At 35.0% G+C, this 16487-nt stretch overlaps 2 protein-coding genes across 2 annotated transcripts; both read right to left on the bottom strand.

Annotated features, from left to right (window-relative positions):
- Positions 1-9145: 9145 nt before the first annotated feature.
- LOC111398559 lies at positions 9146-10478 on the bottom strand. Its single transcript, XM_023025522.1, has 2 exons — positions 10415-10478; positions 9146-10125 (listed from the first exon to the last, which is right to left on the bottom strand). The coding sequence occupies exon 2, from the start codon at positions 10035-10037 to the stop codon at positions 9405-9407; it is 633 nt and encodes a 210-aa protein (XP_022881290.1). The 5' UTR covers positions 10038-10125; positions 10415-10478; the 3' UTR covers positions 9146-9404.
- Positions 10479-12389: 1911 nt separating this feature from the next.
- Positions 12390-15579, bottom strand: LOC111398550 (cell division control protein 2 homolog C). Its single transcript, XM_023025512.1, has 5 exons — positions 14851-15579; positions 14629-14722; positions 14290-14359; positions 13090-13228; positions 12390-12642 (listed from the first exon to the last, which is right to left on the bottom strand). The coding sequence occupies exons 1-5, from the start codon at positions 15364-15366 to the stop codon at positions 12550-12552; spliced, it is 912 nt and encodes a 303-aa protein (XP_022881280.1). The 5' UTR covers positions 15367-15579; the 3' UTR covers positions 12390-12549.
- Positions 15580-16487: the final 908 nt, after the last annotated feature.

The following is a 16487-nucleotide window of genomic DNA, read 5'->3' as shown; positions in this document are numbered from 1 at the left end:
AGCATCTACTGAATAGCAACCTGTGACGAGAAACCAACTAACGACGATATGAGCAGCTGTAACCCATAATTTAGTTATTATACTAATTCCTTGACGAACGATATTCGTTATTATTGATTTCAAATTATGATTGCAGCAAAATACACGGTTACACATATTATATTAGCCAAGGACGATCAGCACTTCCGTAGCCAGCAATGATTTATCACCCCCTGCAACGGTGATTTTAGGACCAATTCGTGTTACAGAATTCAGTTCAGAATGTGACATTCAAATCGACGAACATAACATTCATATTGTTACCTGGATTGGCATCTCCAGCAATTATTTCTTTTTTATGGAATCGACACTGATCTCTGTGACCCAATAGAGGAATGAAATCAACTAATTTTCAGTAAAAATCAATTGGCAACATCAATTTCGTTGCCGTGCATAATGAAATCCGACAATTTTTTTTGAAATTTGATCACGAATTTTTAGTATTTGGAGTCCTATTATATATGGTAAGCGAGCTTAATTTTAAAAAACGGGCTCTCTCTCTCTACCTTTGGCTGTGGAACACGCGTGTGTATATATAGTGGATTTCAATGTGGGATGTACTGTGTTACTGTTTATATATATTTTATAGTTAATTATTTTATTGAGTTAATTAATCTTTTTTTTAACCTTTCCTTAATTATTAAAAATATTAAAATTCTTCTAACATTAACTAGCAGTATTTACTATTATCTAATCTTATTTTAGTGTTTAAAAATATTTATATATATTTACTTTTCCACTATCAGTTTGACCCCGGTTCAACCCAGTTTGACCTTCCGACCTTTAGCTCTTTTTCTTTTTCGGGTCGATGATCGGTCCGATTTTCAAAACATTGGTAATTATTGTGATTAATTGTATGCCATACTATTTTATACTGCTTTCAGAATGGTTCAAATTTTAAAGGTATATATGTAAAGTCCCCAAAATTATAATTACGATCAATACAAGTGTCGTTTGTCTAAATGACTCAAAATTATAAATTGTATGGTTGGGTGATATTAAAAAAATAAAAATAAAAAAAGAAAAAAAAGAAAAGAAAAAGAAAGGAGCAACACTTTCGTGGACTGATTTTTTACTTTAAATTAAAAAATTAACGTATTATCTATTTTGAAATAACTTATAACATGATATTTCAAGCTGTCCCGTGTTTTACGGGTATTTGTCTAATTACCACCAATAAATAAATAATACATTTTTGAGGTGTTTGAAAGACACAATTTCAAAATTAAGAAATATATTTTTAAAATATCAAAAATCAGGTCCTAATTAAATTTTATTGATTAAATAAATAAACAAAAATATTTTATTAATAAAAAATATATTAAGATCATAATATTATGCAGTTTATGTCCATAGTTACGTACTAATCACAATCATAGAACATAACAGTAATAAATCACAAATTTTTATTTATTGATCACAAATTATTAAATTAATTAGTTACGTATTATTTAGAGATGGCAAACTAACACGCCCCGTCCTGAATGGGGCCAAAAAAACCAGCCCAGCCCCGAACCTTTCCCATGAAGAAGGAAAAAAATTGTTAATTTTACTCAAATGGTCGTTTATCGATGGGATAAAGGTGCTTTCTTACTCTATAGCCGTGTGTGATTTGTATTTGTATATATTGAGAAAAACTTTTGAAGAATAAATTCATTTTGTATTTGAAGTCTGTAACTAAAAGGATTGGATTAGTGTAATTTCGAAAAAAAAAATTGAAGAATAATTCATTTGTATTTGAATTTTGTAACACAAAGGATTGGATTAGTGTAATTTCGTATGGTTTTATGGAAGTAATTCATGTTTAATCAGTACAGTTACAAGCAATTTAAATTAATTTTTGTACATGCATTTTGTACAAGTAACACTACTATGTTCAGATTATGTGAGGAATTCAGTAAAGGTGTTAATTTAGTGTATTTTGTTATGGTTTTATGAATGTTTGCAATTAAGTAATTCGTGTTTAATCTATGCAGCTTCTGCCAATGAGGATGTAGATATAATAATAATAATAAAATCGAACGGGGCAAGCCATCGTCCCGATACAAGACGGGATGGCGTGGGGCGGGACCGGGAGCAAGGTAGGCACCCCTACCCTGAACTCATCCCACTGCCATCTCTGGCACTATTTCTTGGTCACAAATCACAAATTTTATACGTCACGTAATATTTTTAGTCACAACTCATAAATTTTATAGATTACAATTTATTTCGTGGTTATAAATTATCAAATTAATTTATCACAACCTAACATATTGTGAGTGACGATTACAAATTTAGTTTATAATCTCACATTTTATAGGTCACGTATTATTTATTGATCACAAATTATCTATTTTATCAGTCATATTGGTCACATTCACCCAAAAAGTTGGTCACAAACCCACCCCACCCCACCCTACCCTACCCTTGCACCGTATCCCATCGGCACGATTTGAATGCCACACCACCATCTCACAACCATTGTCAGCATAACCACCACTACCACTACCACTACCATTACAAACCACCATCACCACCTACAAAACTACCCCAAAACTCCGACTAAACCATCCCCAAAACTTCATCGTCGCGCACTGCATGTCATGAGCACCATTACTCTTAGAGCGACGTCGCTGCTCTCAGAGTATGACCCTCCACAGCGGCATCATCGTTATTGTACGTGCTGCTCACAACGACGAGTGCCATGCCATCTCTCAACGACATCGATGGCCTTCGAATGGTGAGAGAGAAGAGAGAAGAGAGAGGATATGGAGAGGAGGGAAATGATAGAGAGAGGAGAGAGGAAAACGATTCAGGTTTATGAGTGAAATTGGTTGGGGTAGATGGAGTGGGGATGGGATGGGATGGGATGGTGTGAGTGAGTAGACTAATTTAATTTTATAATAATATTATCAATATTAAAAATTTGAATTATCATCTGATTTTTGAATTAAAAAGTTTAAAATCATGCGTGGATGTAATTTTTACTAAGGATCTGTTTGATTGCAAAGATGGAATTTGAATAGAAAAAAATGAATTTCAGAGAATTGAATTGCCTAAAAATTATTTTCCTGAGAATTGTAAATTATTATATTTGATTGGTATAATTTTCCACGTGAAAAATGTTGAAATGAAAGTGTTTTTGGTGTTCGTTTAGCTTTGTTTTACATGAAAATTGTCAATTAAAGGGATTGAATTTATTGGTATTGGGAATGAAATTTGTTTCCATTGCAAAAAAAAATAAATAAATAAATAAAGAAAATCATCCATCTTTTGGTGTTCATATAGTTTTGTTTTACATGAAAATTGTCAATTAAAGATAAATATTTTTTTACAATAATTCTTAAAATTTATTTTCTTTGTCTAAAAAATAAAAAAATCACTACAGTAATCAGGAATTCCAATTCTCACCATTTTGGTGAGAATTCCAATTCTTTGATTTCATGGAAAAATGCTGACGTGGCAAGAAAGTAGGAATTTCAATTCCAAGGAAAATTTTGGACAATCAAACAACCAAAAGTTGGAAAATAGAATCCAAATTCCATTTTTCATGGAAAAAGTGGAGCAATAAAAAAAAGTGGAGCAATCAAACATAGCCTTAATATGTCGTTGAATCACCAAACTTTAATTTAGTCCCCATTTGAGCCCTATTCGGGGAAAATGTGCTTTGAAATAATGATATTTTTAGATTGTCTAGTTAAAAAATAAAGAAAAGTTTTGAATTTTATGTGTAAAATGATGTTAGTTGATTCTTCCACCGTGTGGTTGAATTAGTGTTGGAGTGTAGATTGTTTAATTAATGTAGGATACTTGTTTGTTAAAATGTGACAAAAAGAAATTTAACTTAGTAGTAGCAACTTTTCACCTCAAAAATTCAATTTTTATTACCGTTAATTCATTATTTCAATCGTCATTTTTTATTTCTTCACTCACAGGTGGAACCCACTTTTTTTCTCTTACAATAGAAAAAATCAATTTTCATAATAACTATCGAACATACCCTTATTATGTCATCTTATCTCCTTTTTAAGGCTTTGGTTTGAAATTCAATGCGTACAAGACCTTGATTCTTAATAGACCAAAGAAGATTTTGACTGATCTGTCATAACTAACTATAATAACATGCCACATGCACAATTATGTTTGCATCTTCAGCGATTCAGTCAATTGTTCAAATCGTAAATCATTGAGTGTCAGATGATGGGATAACATTTTGACAAGTTTGATGACCATCTCGAAAAATTTTATAGTTCAATGGCCAATGAAAAATATCATGAAAAGTTCAATGACCATCTAAATTTTAACCCTATGGTTAAGTTAATTAGAATTACTTAAATAACAGTCATACTGAAATGGTTTTGAACATTATCACATAGTAATACCAATTTATAACTATGTCAGGTTATTAACCAAAAAAAAAAAAAGGCACTCTTTCAAAGATTTTAATCTAAAGACATTAATTCGTTAGATTCCCTGTTTTATCATATTTAGTTTTAGCGTGTCGTACATGAATAATGTTAAAGATCAATTGTGATATGATGTTTATAGAGACGGCTCAATCAATTTGGGAGCCTTAGGCAAAATCGTCAAAGTTGCTCTCAAAAATTTAGGATGTATTTTTATTAAAGTAGAGTTGAGATCTGTTATCCATCAAATTTTAAATTGACACATCATGAAAAAATTAAAGTTGTTATCAATTTTAATTTTCCAATGTGTCAAATTGTAATTGGATGAATAGCAAAAATGGACAGTAAATTTCAACTCATTAAAGCCAATTGTGTAATTTTTCTAGAGTTTTTTCTCTTAAATTTCTTGTATTCCAATTTTATTTTTTAATTGTGCAATGACCTATTTATATGTAGGAGTTTGGTAAAGGTATTTTAGTTCTTTTTTGAGATTTATAATCTTCCTTATTTTGTTGAAAACCACAATTAAATTTCAATTCCCAAAAGCTTATTGATATTTGTAATTTCGTGGCATTTGTACATGGCACTATGCTCTCATGTAAGGCATGGTCTACTAATATTTATGTTAATTTGTTTGAATTTGCATTGAGATGAATTAATTCCTTGTTCGAGCTATCCAACGACTCCAATCAAGCAATCCTCGACGATCTAAACATAAATGTTCATTTCACGATAAACTGGTACGTGAGAAGAACCCTTTTTGAGGGCCATTAGACATACATGTTAATTGTAGTAATTTTTAGACCTAACAACTATCACCCAAAAACATGAATAACTTATTATGTTACTAAGTCACTCCACATCCATCAAAAAATTTATGATCGCCATTGTTGCCACAATATTCACCATATTTCTCATTTTTAGATATTTTTTGGTTTCTTCAACTGCTACTGACAGCCATGCGATTGCAAAGATGCATTTGCCAATTTGTCGTATGGAAACTGAAACATCCATTAAGCTGACTTAAAAATCATTAGAACAACTAGTGCACACGTTATACTAATTTAAATGAAGCATCCACATAATCAAATCCTAAGGTTCAAAATGGAGAAAATAAAAATGTCCTATACATAACCAACTAAAAGAAGAATAAATTGTCATTGTTACTATGCTCATTCATTTCTTAACTTCTATATATATATATTGCAAAAAAAATGTACTTGTTAGAACAAGGAAGATATAAGAGAGACCATGCATAATATATATGTAAGAATTTTACTTTTCAAGTTCATTACCCTATGTGTTCTAGAGTAGACACCTCTCCTAAATCGGTAAATAGTGAGAATTCTGGCACTTTATACCCTCCGGGCCATGGATATGCTTGGTCTACCCAATCAGGATATGGTTTTGTATAAGTCGGCCTAATGACAGGACGTACTTCAAACACCATCTGATCCTGTACTATTTCCATAATTTGATTCCTCAACATGACGTTGGGGTTATATGAAATTCCTATAGGTTGGTTGATCGGTTGATTTGCTTGAAGCCTGATGTTTGGTCCTTGGTTGGCAACAAAGTTGCCTTGATTTGAGCCATTGTTACCATTAGCCTGAATATTTATTCCATCATTAACACGTGGGGCATTCTATTCATTATTTAGGACATTGTCTCTTACATTTAGGTTACCCCCCCAGTTAGTTGTACCATTACCACTATTCTGATTTGGTATTACACCATCCCCCTGGTTTGAAGTAGAGGGACCAAAAGGTGGTTCTATCCCTTGATTTGGACTTAGGACTGGGGGATTATGTCTCACAATTGTCCTAATTTGAAAGTGATTTGTAAGAGGCACAATTGGCTGACAAATTTAGCCTACTGACTTATTCATTATTTCATTCAAAGTATTCAGTTGTTTGGCCATGTTGTCATAATGTACATTCCCATTCTGGGTAAATATTTTCATATTATGATTATTTCGTAGATTTACATGTTCAACGACATCCTGTGTGAGTTCTCCAAGTAATGCACGCATGATTCGAGGACTCAACTCTGTCATTGGTTCGTAACGATTGTGACTACTCTGACTCTGTCCCTCTGTTCGTGGAGAGCTATGCTGCTCCTTATATCGCTCGATCACAGACTGGACTCCTCCCTGACTTGCTGCTTCCTTATCAGATTTGTGAGGCATATTATTTCACCTTTTGTATCTTCAACACCAAACACCAACGTCCCACTGGGCATGCCAAATTATTTTGCGCGGATAGTCGCTAACAATTAAAAAATGATCAGACGATTGTGTAAGGAACAAACCTCTTGAGACAGAATCCCAAAAAGGGGTGTTTTATTGGCGATGATTTACAATTGGAACTGAACAGAATTCCTCCAAGGGGCGTAAGCACACGAGTACTGAAAGAAATGTTTAAGTTTAAATTAAGAAATTGAAATTACATATTCTCTGTTTGAGAGTGTTTGATTCGGGGTCTTCTCTTCCTTTTATATTCCATTGATGATTTCTTCGTGACAACCGCTTGGAAATTGCTTGATTGCTGTATAACTACCTACTTTATTTATAGTGGCTAACTTGTAGGGGAACTGCCGTCCCTAACTGTCGTCCTTACTCTTTGTCGTTCAACCGCCTTCAACTGGGCTCCTTAATTCGTGGAATGTGATAAGACCACTCAATAACTGCTTCAATAACTGTTATTCTGGATAATTATAATGTTTTATGTTTGCTAAGATCCTGGGCGATTTGAAGGCTTGGGCGAGAACATGGTCATCGCTCTGGGCGACCGTAAGGTATGCTATTCGCTTAGATTTTGGGCGTCTTGCAAGTTTGGACGATGATGTTACCATGTTCGTGGGCTTCCACCGCATTTATCAATAATCCTGTTTGGACCTTCATCCTGGATTCCCAATTGGGCTTCACTCTTTGGGCTATTTGATTTGGGCTGCACTTTTAGTGTATCAACACACCCATCATTTAATATCACTTAGATTGGAGTTATAACCCCAGTGAGACTAAATATCACATTACTTTTTGTCTTATGATATCACAAAATGGACAACAAAATCAGCCAATTTTCTTAACCCTACACCAAATTTGGCTAGAATCCAAAATACATGCTCACACACCAACAATAATTTAAACCTTGAGTTCAAAATTTACGTCTCAAGGAGATTCGTTTCCAACTGATGACGACGACTTGTAATGACTGCTATCTTCTCGTTGTGTTTTCAAACATAAGCCCTCTATCGAAAAATTAATATATCGAAAAGATTGGGTCAAAGACATTCATCCTAACAAGCATAGACTGCAATGCAGTACATAATATATCAATCAGAGAGAGATTCATAGTTTCTCATTTATTTTTCTGTATTTATTATCTGTCGGATCTTCCTTGAGATATTTTATCAAAGAGAATGTCAAATGAAAGATGTAATGCGGGGAGAAAGCGAAACATAATAGAGTATGATTTATCAAGGGAACTACAAAATCATTAGAAAAGCAACAGCAATAATGGAGTGGCCACCAATTGCCTCAGAGGAACTAAAATTTTTGCAAATGAGATACTAAACTGAAAGAAAATGAACTGCAAACCTGGAAACGAACACAGAATTTTCAATACAGACCTAAGCTGGATGTCAACAAATTTCATTAATTAACATAGATGGTGGATTCGAAAAGATGAGTTTTCAGGGACTCGTGATCACTTCATGCCATCTAGACATCCACAACAAACAAAATTCCACCAGATAGAAGGTCTTCTTTGTAAGGCTTAAAAGAGCCTTCCTATGTTATCAACGAGAACGAGAATAGACGAAAAAAAAACCATAATTTTAGCAAGAACAATAACGAGAACAAAACGAGTTTGTCTTATCTATGATTAACCTATTGGAGCTTATTCAAAATGAAAGTACGGCAACTGCAAACATTTCCTAGTTGAAATGGTCATCCTACGAATGAAAAAAAAATGCTAATTCGAAACATCTGCAGCACTTCCTAATGTAAAATTTCCGGCCGATACAGGTCAAACCTCTGCTCTTCTTGGTGGGTCTTGTACAATATATATGCTTGTTTTCTCGTAAAATCCAATGTTTTAGTGATACATCAATCCATTCTGAATTCTATGGGAATTTTTATGCATGTCTTTCATTTGCTTCTCTTCAACTTTTGTCCATTTGTCAAATTTAATTATGCTCTGAAAAACTCAACCCATATCCAAAGAAAAGAACAAACTAAAAGAACGTCACCAACAAATCAAGATCTTCAATTCTGGGCAACCATCTAGCTGCCTTGCAACCTGTAAATTTGTCAGTACATATCTTTTGAAAATTCAAAAGCTGATTTTGACCATGTTAGGATAATTTTTAAAAAAAGTTGAACCCCAACCTTGAAAACCCCATCGCACCGTTCCTAAAGCTTTGTTAGGGACGTAATTCGCGGGATGTGTTCCAACAGGTTAGGGAACAAAAGCTGTTTGTACACTGCGCCTACAAGGAGTCCAATTCCATGTCTCAAAAATTGAACCCTCACACTACGGCTACAAGCAAGGTGTGAGATAATCTCACTCCTATCCTTTGCACCACTGGACTATGCCTCGAGGGCATGTTAGAATAATTTTTGGACTTACATCGGATGATTAGAGAAGCTTTTAGAGGAAACAATTTCCTCACTAATCTCTTCTACAAGAATCATAAGCAAAAAAACAGAAAAAAAATTTCTTCCTCTCCAAAGTGTGTAGTGGAAATAATCAAACATTTTTACAAACTGAGCATTACCCTCTTTAAATACAAGATCTAAGTTCACTAAATAATAATTTCATATTAACAAAAAACAGATAGCTTAAATCTATCTAAAGATTTATCGATAATGTTTCTATTAGACAACAAGAAAATAAGCTGTTCCCAACAAATTTGGATGACCCCTTTAACACATATAATATATCTTCTCCTCTTCATTGATAGATTGTGTATAGACTATAATTTGGTCTTGTACTGGCATTGCTGTTTAGTAACATTCCTACTGGAAATACTTATTTCCAAATCACAAGTGGTGTAGGAGACAACATGAATATTGAACAATATGCGCACTTTTCCAGCAATTCTCGTGTAAGTCTGGAGACGCAACGTACCAGACAATATGTCGGAGTACAAATTGGAGTTGGACAGCACCCGATCCGCCATAAGTGTCAGCGTCAAGTTCAAGATTTTCGAGTCACGGGCGCTAATTTTTCCGGCCGGAATGGGGACTTCACCCACCATGATGCCTCTGTATTTCAACAACGCAGTGCTGTTTTTGTACTTGAACCCCACTCTATTAGGGTTCTTCACGGCGACGCTGGTGTCGACTGTGACGTTCAAGTGAACCCTGAACCTGGCTATGTCAAGTGAGAAATCTAGATCGGTAAGAGCGACGGAATTGACGGTGGTGACGGGACGCTTGGCCTTGAATACTGTGAGCCCCAGAATCGTGAAAATTAGGGCTAAAGCTAAAATCACTGATATCACCACCAGACATATGATTCTTCTTCTACGTTTTTTGTCCGGGTTGCGATCCTGATGAGCCATCACCGTCTTCTTCTCCTCTTGCTTCGATGAATCCACCTCCATTAACAGTCTTCTTCCTCTCTGCAGCTGCTATACAAATCGCGTGGAATTATACAGTAGCTTAAATTCAACTCAATGCACAACAAGATTCCTGCAGCAGTATTCAAAAATTTGAGGATCTCCCCCTATAAACACGAGGCAGATTCTAAGCAAAATTCTAGAAGCTATCAACAACCTATATAAATTCCGCTAAAGAATCGAACAAACTAACAGGAATTCAACTCTTTTCGCCGAAATTGAATGGTTCACAGGATTCTAGGGGCCAGGTAGGTGATTAACATACAGATGCCATCAAATTATACTACCATATTTTCCAGAAAATTACGAGTAGTGATGAACACGATTTCAAAAATTCGTGGTAATTCGATAGAGATGTATACCGCGGTAAATATATATGAGATGATGGTCTGAACTCTGAAGAGAGACTATTGGGTGACGTGGCATGTCATCTTAAAGAAGTTAGATGAGAGTGGGGTAGTTAGCCGTACGTCTTTATTGCAATCAATTAGTCATACTTTCAAGTTAGAAAAATTTATGTCGAGGTTTTCAGGTTAGGCTAAATGTAAAATGTAGGTACCAATCTTTATTTTGTCACATGTATATATTTAACTTTTAATATGGTCTTGTTGTTGGTTGATTCCCATTATTTCATCTATTCCAATTGCATGATAAATGTAAATATTTGATCTTGAGCAGTCACTTCGAATAAAGTTAAATTAGTAAAAATATGTGCACGTGAGGAATGATTCTCAATGACATCAACATAGTTTCGATTACAATCAATCAGAGCCGAAAAAGTGTCAATGATGGTTTAACCTTGTCGAACTCTTCAATCAATAAGATTCATTCGAATAGGACAGTGACATGTATTTTGAAGGCATATACTATAGCTTGATAAGACGGAGAACACCTTGACCTTGGGTCGATATAATGATACAAACGTCAAACTAGAAGGGACATGCCAAGCTTGTCTTTGTAACACTTCATGAAACACCACTTAACGAAGACTACATATATTTTACGATTATTTCAGCAAGAACACTTTTTTATTTCATTAATTTCTTCTTAAGTTGATGGTGAAAATTTTCATGCCAGCTTTGGTGTATCAACAACAGTCAACTTGTATGACTTTCTTAGTAGTTAATGAAACAATAAATAAAAACTTGAACTACTTATTCCCGAACTCTTTATAGTCACTCGATGCCTCTATATTCCTTTTTTCGGTCTGTTATCCCCTTCCATCCTGTTTCCTTACCAATTTTCACTACTATGGGATAGCAATATAGGAGTAGAGATGGAAGGAGGAAAGAATGTTACTGATTAAATTGGATGGATAAACACATGGACCTATTTACCACATTAGACATAAGTTGAAGAGTCGAACAATAATTATCTCCGAACAATTATTTTTTTAATTTATAGGATCTGTATAAGAGATATGCATCATATTTTGGTCAATGGAGTCAGCATAATGTTGATGAAATTGGCGTGTTGAGTGTCATACGACGTCGATTTTGACGCATGTCAGCAAATAGCTCATGTGTATTCATATTAATAGGAAGTTTGTAATCTTGCACGTCAACCCAATTAATTTTAGTGGACCAGCAAACAAGGATCGGGGCCACATGAAATTCATGTTGTACCAAGGTTAGATTAGTCCGTTGAGAAGCTTCCATTCAACAATATTTTGATCATGACTTCATATCTAATTTAATTAAATTCAGGAACTTGAGTACTATATTCTTTTTTTTTTAATTATATTATTATTTTTGTTATTATATTATTTTTCTCTATCTTTTATACTTAATTAAAATGAAAGATAGAGAAAAATAATAAATTTTAGCTTCCAAATCTATACTCTTTAAATTTTTTAATGCTCTCTGGCCCCCGTTTCAGCCCCATTAATTTGAAGAAATGTATTATAAAATACTGATTAACGAATAATGTATAGTTAAAAAAAATTGTTGATTTGTGTGTAATATTATTTTAATGGCGAATATATAATGAAAATAAGTACTGTAGAATAAATAATGAAAAAGAATGTAAAGTAAAGAATAAAAAACATGGGCTAAATGATATAGTCATTAAAAATAATGAATTTCTTGAAGACGCTCTTAATAGTGGAAAAACCAATAAATCAAAGAGGAAAAAAATAAAAACCAAGAGAAAGAAATCTTAAATTTTGCTCAAGTGTCGGCTATCGCTCTTCACAATATCTATTTTTTTATTTGCCATATTAAAAGAACTCATATTTGAGCAACCTTTTACTTTAACGTCCATTTTGCTGACATGAGAAATTTTTTTCCACAATCCATATTAGGGGTGCGTTGATTTTATGATACATTGGATGTGAGATAAAATAAATTCTCCAAGAGTACTCCATTCATTGTTGATGAGATAAACGCAATGTAAAAGTCGAAAATGTTTACACGATAAAGATCAAATCACCAAGATGATGACACATCCTTCAACTATGGTGGCTTAGTCCTTTGTTAAACATCTAAGGTAATTGACTTCAGTATTGAGATTTATCCAAGCCATCGAAGTAAGGATGGTCCATAGCAGCTTTAGCAGAAATTCTGTCAGCTGGATCATATTTAAGCATTTTCTGCATCATTCAACGATAACTTTAGTCACACAATTTTCAGCAAACAAATGACCATACCAGTTTGAGCCCCTAGTACAAAATGGTTTGCAAGGCATAATGCCAAGTGGCAGCAATACATTGGAAGTTGGACCAAAAACAAATTTAAAATGACGAATGCAGTGCTGCCACATGACATTTTATCAAACTGTCTAGCAAACTTTCCTTGTACATGTAGCATGATTCTGACAATACATATGCTATAATAATCACGATTCATCTACTGATAATTCTACTTTTCCTTTTGAGACACATAAAAGTGATAGATGTGTTTTTTGTTAAGAAAGCAAGCCCTATATAACTATTACCTGTCTGAATGGAACTTGACAGCAAAAAATTGTTACGTACATAGGCTTATTACAACACGAGCAACTTAGGTATATAAACACAAGCTTGAGCGTAAAAACTTACATATAGAAGGTCAACTCCATCAGGTCCCAGTGATGGAACAGAACGAGCCAAGTTCTGAGGTTCCCATTGTGGATACACATGCCAATCCCTCAATGAACTAACTCCTGGCCATTGTTTCTCTGTTGGTGTTCCCAGCAACCTTCCATGATGAACAAGTCATAGTAATTTGTGAGAAGAAATATGTCATGCTCGCAAATTAAGCAACGAGTGACATCCATAAATTGGATGGAATGGCCTTACACAATTGAAACTTGATTGTAAATGCTTTTGCGAAAAATAAGAGATAAAAAATCAACTAGTGAGTTTCTTTCAATCGAACATAACAATAAATCCCTTCTTTAAATAACTTGTGCAAGACTGAAATCTCTCACTACAACGAACAAAGTGCATCAAAATTTGAAGATAATTTTAACATCTGGAAAGAGGTAACCCATTTACTATCATATGATACTTCTACTACACTATCTTCTCTAAACTTGCTTGTATCAGTAGAAACAGAAATGCAAACCAAACATGAACAATCTATAGATCTTTAGAAGAACTAGTAGCAGTATAGCCCGAAACCACATAATTCTACAACAACAATAAAAACAAAGTTTTATTTCCCTTACCTTAAAAAATATACTTCCAAAGCAAATAAAACAGGTAAACACAACATTTCATCTATCAAGCCATCATATATGTTGAACCACCACATCCAAAAGCTTACGCTTTTATAAATGGGAGAAATCCATTTATTAAAGAATGTTCTTCAACAAGTCCCTTCACATGTAGGCCAATTTCATCTATTAACCAAAGACCTTGTGCATTACGGGTGGAGATGAGATCGTTTGACTGCTTTACGTTGAAATACCTCAGTTAGAGATAAGATCATGTATTTTTTGAAATTCAGTCTTCAACCATAGCGTAACTATAATATTTTACCGTCCTAATTTACAAACAAAACCTCTAAAATACAATACTAGTTTGATAGTTTAGCACTTTAAGGTTTACCCGTGCAAATAAGAACCATATCTTAATTTTATGTTCAGTAATTTGATTAACGTAGAATAAACCAAAACTTTCTGACAGTCGAAGTGCAAAGAAATACAATGGGGAAAGAGCTGATTCAACAACTAATCCTGAGATGTAAAATATAATATAGCCAAGCAGAAGACTGCATAACCATCGACTAATCCAACTGTAGGGATTAAAGTATACCTGAATATGTGAAGCAGTTGCTGGAACTCAGAATCACCAGGAAATAAAGCTTGTCTTCTTGCCATCTCAGCTGCATAAAGCCAAAAAACCCAAAGCTATTCAATGATTCAAGAACCTGATCCTACTATTAAAAGGCTAAGATCTGTACAAAAACTACTGTAATAAAAAACAGAATTAACAACAGAGTATATGACTACATTTATCTATTCAACAAAACTGCGTCTTCAAAATTTTACAAATTTTGAGTATCTAATATTTAAACAATAAAAGGGTGAAACAAAGGTGGATAACTAAATTTCGCAAGATGTCTCTTATACAGGGGAAAAATTCGGTTCTCACCAAAAATACAGCCAACAGACCACATATCAACAGCCGTAGAGTAATGAGTGGATCCCAGAAGAACCTCAGGTGCTCTGTACCAGAGAGTAACTATCTACACATATTCAAAAATAAAAGGAAGTAAAATAAAGGAAAAAATGATTGGATCAGTGAATTATGCTAATCTATTAATTTTCCACAATCAATCATAGGTAAACTCGATTAAAGTAAAAATGTAAGTACCTCGTGGGTGTAACTCTTGAGGGGAACAGTAAAAGCCCTCCCTAGCCCAAGATCCGCAATCTTGAGGATCCCTTTTTCCTTATCAACAAGTAGATTCTGGGGTTTGAGATCCCGATGGAGGACACCGTGACTGTGGCAGTGCGCTACCCCCTTGCAAAGCTGGTAAAGGAAACTCTGGATGAGAGTGGGCGGCATTGGCCCAGGGTTAGGGCCTTTACGGAAAGTGTCAATAAACTTCTTCAGATCAGTATCAAGATACTCGAACACGAGATAGAGAACAGGTTTGCCATTCTTATCAACGTGCTCGACACAGAGAAGGCGCACCACATAGAGAGAATGAGAGAGCATCTGAAGGAGAGAGACCTCGCGGAGGGCGGTAGGGGGAACGCCCTCCTCATCCATCTCGAGACGGGTTTTTTTCAGGGCAACAAGCTGCCCGGTCGCCTTGTCCTTAGCCTTGTATACCTTCCCATATGTCCCTTCTCCAACCTTCTCCAATTTCTCGTACTTTTCCATTCTGTATTCCGTTTGGTTCAATTCAGTCGACCACAAAATTCTACAGGAACCCTCGACTGCCGATTAATCCTACTGTAATTCTACAGATTTGTATTGACTATGGACAAATGGCGGATGCTTCTATACTTTAATGGCAAATCCAGAATTGGAGAGAGCGTCTGTTTTCAACGGCCTTTTCTTCCTCTTTGCAACGGCTCTTGGGCGGCACTTGTTTCCCCCTCTAGTTTTGAATTTTGAACTTCGTTTGGCACGTGGGACCCACCCATTCGGCTGCTGCGGCCCATACCCCTCGTGATTATTGGTAAGAGTAATACAAAAAAGCGAAAATTACGCACAAACCTAATTTTTAATTTTTCATTTCAATAATCAAATCAAATAAATTTTATTTCAAAAATCAGGTGTCAATCCATCACACCTCATTCCAATCCACTTTCCATCTCTATTTTTGTCCCCAACCCTAACCCACATTTTCAACCCTTCGAATCCTGCACAGTCAACCTTACTTCTCACCACCTATTGGCAGAATCACCTCCTGACTATGCCAATATTGATACACCCGAGGCATTTATTCCCGAGGACTCAATACATACCCCCACCTCATTTCTCTTCTTCAGTCCTCGAGGTCATCTAAGTCCTCGAGATATTGTAGTCCTCGAGATACCTCGAGGACACTTTTACATTCCCTCAATGTCCTCGAGAATAGTCCTCGAGACACACACCACCAACGTACCTCCTAAAACCTGGGTACCTAACTAACAAACCTAAAAACCCAAGGATTCTACATCAACCCTAACACCACTTGTCAAACAATTCCGTTACAAGTAGGACATTCTTTATAATAGAAATTCCCTTGGATAAAAACATCCAACCAACACAATCCTACTAGGAGTACACTACCTACTCCTATAAAAGCAGAACCTTGGGCCATTATTCAAGTACGTTTTTCTCATTGTTCTTCAGCATATAGCCTCACGCATATATTTCCCTTTCTGACTTAAGCATCGGAGGGGCGACGAGAACACACCTCGTTGCCTTTGTTTCAGGTATCGGAAGATCACGTTCGTGCTCATCATCAGTCATCAAGCTCGGAAAATCTACAGGTACGATTTTTGGTAGCATCA

Source organism: Olea europaea, chromosome 1 (genome assembly GCF_002742605.1).
Source record: "Olea europaea var. sylvestris chromosome 1, O_europaea_v1, whole genome shotgun sequence".
Taxonomy (NCBI): Eukaryota; Viridiplantae; Streptophyta; class Magnoliopsida; order Lamiales; family Oleaceae; genus Olea; species Olea europaea.
The sequence above is the reverse complement of the archived record's forward strand: the minus strand, read 5'-3'. Positions and strand labels throughout refer to the sequence as shown.

What these genes read in the sequence shown, in the direction of transcription:
- LOC111398559 (XM_023025522.1), bottom strand. Translation starts at nt 10,037, where the DNA reads ATGGAGGTGGATTCATCGAAGCAAGAGGAGAAGAAGACGGTGATGGCT.
- LOC111398550 (XM_023025512.1), bottom strand. Translation starts at nt 15,366, where the DNA reads ATGGAAAAGTACGAGAAATTGGAGAAGGTTGGAGAAGGGACATATGGG. An exon ending in TCAAGAGTTACACCCACGAG is followed by an intron (nt 14,723 to 14,850) that starts GTACTTACATTT and finishes GAATATGTGTAG; the next exon opens with ATAGTTACTCTCTGGTACAG. An exon ending in GTCTGTTGGCTGTATTTTTG is followed by an intron (nt 14,360 to 14,628) that starts GTGAGAACCGAA and finishes GGCTTTATGCAG; the next exon opens with CTGAGATGGCAAGAAGACAA.